Source organism: Eutrigla gurnardus, assembly GCF_963514095.1.
Source record: "Eutrigla gurnardus genome assembly, chromosome: 5".
In the NCBI taxonomy this organism is placed as follows: Eukaryota; Metazoa; Chordata; class Actinopteri; order Perciformes; family Triglidae; genus Eutrigla; species Eutrigla gurnardus.
Window position 1 is genome coordinate 28,939,564 of NC_139919.1, and position 4,048 is coordinate 28,943,611.

The 4,048-nt window shown below is 41.8% G+C and overlaps 1 protein-coding gene across 1 annotated transcript in view; it reads right to left on the reverse strand.

Moving 5' to 3' along the window:
- guf1 (GTP binding elongation factor GUF1) overlaps window positions 1-1,758 on the reverse strand; it is an 11,492-nt gene extending 9,734 nt beyond the window's left edge. The window contains exons 1-4 of the mRNA XM_084009178.1: window positions 1,342-1,758; window positions 686-797; window positions 169-317; window positions 17-97 (exon numbers count right to left, since the gene is read on the reverse strand). Of these exons, the coding sequence (XP_083865304.1) occupies window positions 17-97; window positions 169-317; window positions 686-797; window positions 1,342-1,530 (531 nt within the window). The 5' untranslated portion in view covers window positions 1,531-1,758. The remainder of the gene's footprint in view (window positions 1-16; window positions 98-168; window positions 318-685; window positions 798-1,341) is intronic.
- Window positions 1,759-4,048: the final 2,290 nt, after the last annotated feature.

Genomic DNA, 4,048 nt, shown 5'->3' on the forward strand with positions numbered 1-4,048 from the left:
ACAGATCTAGTTTTACCTGATTGGCGTCGACGATCAACAGGACACCCTGGCATGCCGAGATCGACCGCGACACTTCGTAGCTGAAGTCCACGTGACCCTGCAGAGAGGAACGACAGCGTCACCGCCACTGAGCCACAAAGGAGGCGGAGCTTCTCGCCGAGCGCTTACCGGCGTGTCGATGAGGTTCAGGAGGTACTGCTGCCCCCCGTGGCTGTAGATCAACGAGGCGGTCTGGGCCTTCACCGTGATCCCCCTCTCCCTCTCCACCTGGAGCTTGTCCAACACCTGCTTGTTCTTCTCCGTCTTCACTATGGCACCTGAGAGGGAGAGAGGGAGGGAGGGAGGGAGAGAGAGGGAGAGAGGGGGAGGGAGAGAGAGGGAGGGAGAGAGGGGGAGGGAGGGGGAGGGAGGGAGAGAGAGGGAGGGAGGGAGGGAGGGAGAGAGAGGGAGGGAGGGAGAGAGGGGGACAGAGGGAGGGAGGGAGGGAGGGAGAGGGAGGGAGGGAGAGGGAGGGAGGGAGAGAGATCACGCCGATGATGATTATACCGATTAACACTGTGAGCAAACAGTGGATTCACAGTATTGATTGTTGTATTAATCTTCACATTATCATTATCAGTATATGATTAGACCTGTAACATATATATATTGAGATGATGCTAATGCTGGTGACGAGGAAACGTACCCGTCATTTCCAGCAGTCTGTCGGCCAACGTGCTTTTCCCGTGGTCGATATGAGCGATGATGCAAAAGTTCCTGATTCTGTCCACGGGGAACTTGGACGGGTCGATGGCGTCCTGAACAAGGAGAGGAGCACATTACTACCACTGTTATATTTACGATCACCCCGATGGATTATTGTGTTTCTTATCCCGGTGTGGGATTAAATCTTATATGGCCTAGTTTAGTTTCTGTGTAGTATTCAGGTCCTTTACTTAAGTTAAATGTTTCACCAAATTTGAAGAAAAAATGTAACTTAATCTGCCAGATGAATGTAGTGGGAGTAAAAAAAATAAAGTACAATATTTTCATGTGAGAATAAATACTGTTAACTAAATACTAAATAAATAAATGACAAAGAAAGAAAGTGTTATTCATATATCTCTGTGCTTTCTAGTTTTTTTTTTCTTCTGTGTAACACTTTCTGTATTCATTTTTACATGTTTGAAATAAAAACATCTAAGTGTTCAGTAGTAGTACTTCAGTAAGTACACCGGTTGTTATACACCGGAAGTATCCCATTCAAAATAAAAGCCTCTGTATATTTTCAGAACAATATCATAATTATGAACGGGAAGCAAAACACACACACAGACACACACAGACACACACAACCGTTACCTGGTCTGTCTGCCGGCCGCCGGCCATCCTCACGCCGCTGGTGAACACCGGCAGCCGCTTCATCCAGCGGTGCCGTACAAGTGTGTAGCTCGCATTATAGCTTTGCAGTTTCCTTCTGCACACTTTGAACTGTAAAACGCGTCTAATTATTGGTGTTTCACACCAGCGTTTCGCTAGAGAACACAACATGTTTGTCCTTAAGCTACCGAGCGAGTTACCACCACGGAGGATAATCTGTTCGCTGGCGTTAGCCTAGCTATGTTATGCTAGGCTAGCTAGCCGCGGACTGCGCTTCACTTCTGTGTCGTCATTAATACAATAAAGTCACTTTACGACGGTAAAAACGCTCCTAGCTTTAAAGTAAATATTGTCGCAATAACCCCGGTGCATGAGTTGTTCGGGAGCTGACATTTTAGGTGACAGTTCACCGGCAAAGGCTTCTGGGAAACGCTGTTTATTTTTTTCGAACCCAAGATGATTTAAATGAAACAAGATAGACTGCTACTATAACTTCCGTTTTCGTTTATGTCGGTCGGAACTAGCGAGTTAATTACTTTTCTTCTTTAATACACCTTTAAACTGTCGCGTGATGTATAGAAATGTTATTAATATGCTAACGAGCGTTGCTAAGATAGTTTAACGGCTACGACTACATCTGGAACGACATCATTATTGATATAATTATAGAATAACTGAGGAGAATGATTATCTTGACATTCTGTTATCTTTGGGAGTGCTTGGACGGTCGGAAGTCCCGCCTACTCGGCTTGTCAGATGAAGGATAAAAATGGATATCAGTTGCTATGACAACTGAAGCTACCTCTTGCACAAGAATAGATTACTGCTTCTCCTCTTTGTGCAACCAGAGATAACAAGCCACTATTACACACACACAGTTTCTGCCTGTCATGTAATCATTTGTTTCTTTTTTTAAACCGAGGACTAGCCTACATTTAATCTCTTTTTCCTAAAGATGATGCGAGCAGTATCCTAAATAATCTCACAGGTCATTCGGCGACACCACCTACACACCAGCCTCCAGATCTCCAGATTCCTCCAAAAACTCTAGGTTCTTCTTTTTCCCCAAAACCAAACAAAGATAGCAGCCAGAAAAATACTTGCTCATATAGGATGCAAGAAAATAAGAAAATAAAAAATTAAAATATTATAACATTTATCCATTCTTTATATCTAACTGCTTATTCTGGGGGCCGCAGTCGAAACAAATAATACAACATATTATGAACCTGATAATAAAACCTTTTTTGTGTGTGTGAACAAGACATTTTTTGTTGTTGTTTGGCAGAGGAGGTTTCTGTAAAAGTGTTGGGAACAGCAGGAGGTGTTGTCAAATTAGACTTTAATCGTCAACTGGGGGATAAGCCTCTATTATCTCAAATATACAGTAGCTCTCTCTATATCTCAGTTATTTATACGCAAACCTGTTAAAGCAACAAGTCAAATCAAAATATGAATTTTGAACAGTTAGATCCTTGAAATGTTATTATTTATACCTGGGATTTTCCATCATATCTGCAACTAAATTTCTCAAAAATGAATTTCTCATTTGGCTTCTTGAACACAAGGTTTGTTGAAGCTCTTCCGGCTCGCTCATAGCTCACCACTTCATGCCGTGGCTGCTGTGTCCCCATGGCAACCTCAATCACACTGTATGGATTTTGCTTTTGTGTGCCGTCTTCAGGTACATTTTGTCACGTTGAGGAGGAGAAACTGCATCCAGAGCTCCTGATTCCCGTCAGAAAACCCCCTTTTTTTGTAGCTGCACACGAGCTGAGTCAGTCCAAATCATGTACATTGATTCCACATATATATCATCAGCCTATGATTTAGATGTCACATCTTTTAGTCCAATTAAAAGCTTTAATAGCTTAAAAAACTATCACACCTTCGATTCAAGGGGTTGCATCTCTTGAAATCTGTGTGACTCATTTTTAAGTGCTCTGACGTTGTGAATAAATGGTAAAATCATGGAGGATTTCTCGACATGCATGCGAGCAGCGCCGCTACGCCGCGACGCTCGACGCCTCACATCCATCAGTATTGATTTCTGTCAGGCCGGCAGCCTCCGAGCGGATGAATGAGCAGGCTCGGCTGTGGATGGGGAGGCGAGGAGGAGGCCTCACAGTGCTCGAGTGCTGGAGGAGATCAGGGCCAGAAAATGAAACTTCAACGTCACAGGGCTTTTTTTCTGGGTTTTTAGTTTGTATTTCAACAGTTTTCATTAAAATTCCATTTCATAGTGTCTTTTTTTCCTCAGAAATCAGCTTTTCAGGTTCATTCCTATCTATAATCTGAAGGTTTTTTTGTTTTTGTTGTTTGTTCATGAATTCTTCATTGCCTGCTTTATACAATTCCTTAATTAATTCTTAATATGACAACTTTTTGTTGTTTTATGCCTGTTGAGAGCATTTTCTAAATTTATGGGGTGATAAAAAGTAAGATCCAAAATTCACTCTGTAAAAACATTTGCCTGTAATTCGTAAACAAAAAGAAACACGCTTTTTTTTTTGCAAATGTATGATAACATTTAAAAAAACCTATAATCCAAAAAAGATGCCTGAATGTTGAAGTTCTATTGTGATTCTGTTTCTATGGTGACAGAGATGTGTCAGCATGTAAGTAACAAAATGTGTGTTTAATAAATATAAGCAAATAGTGACCAATATATGTTGGATTTCATAAAAAA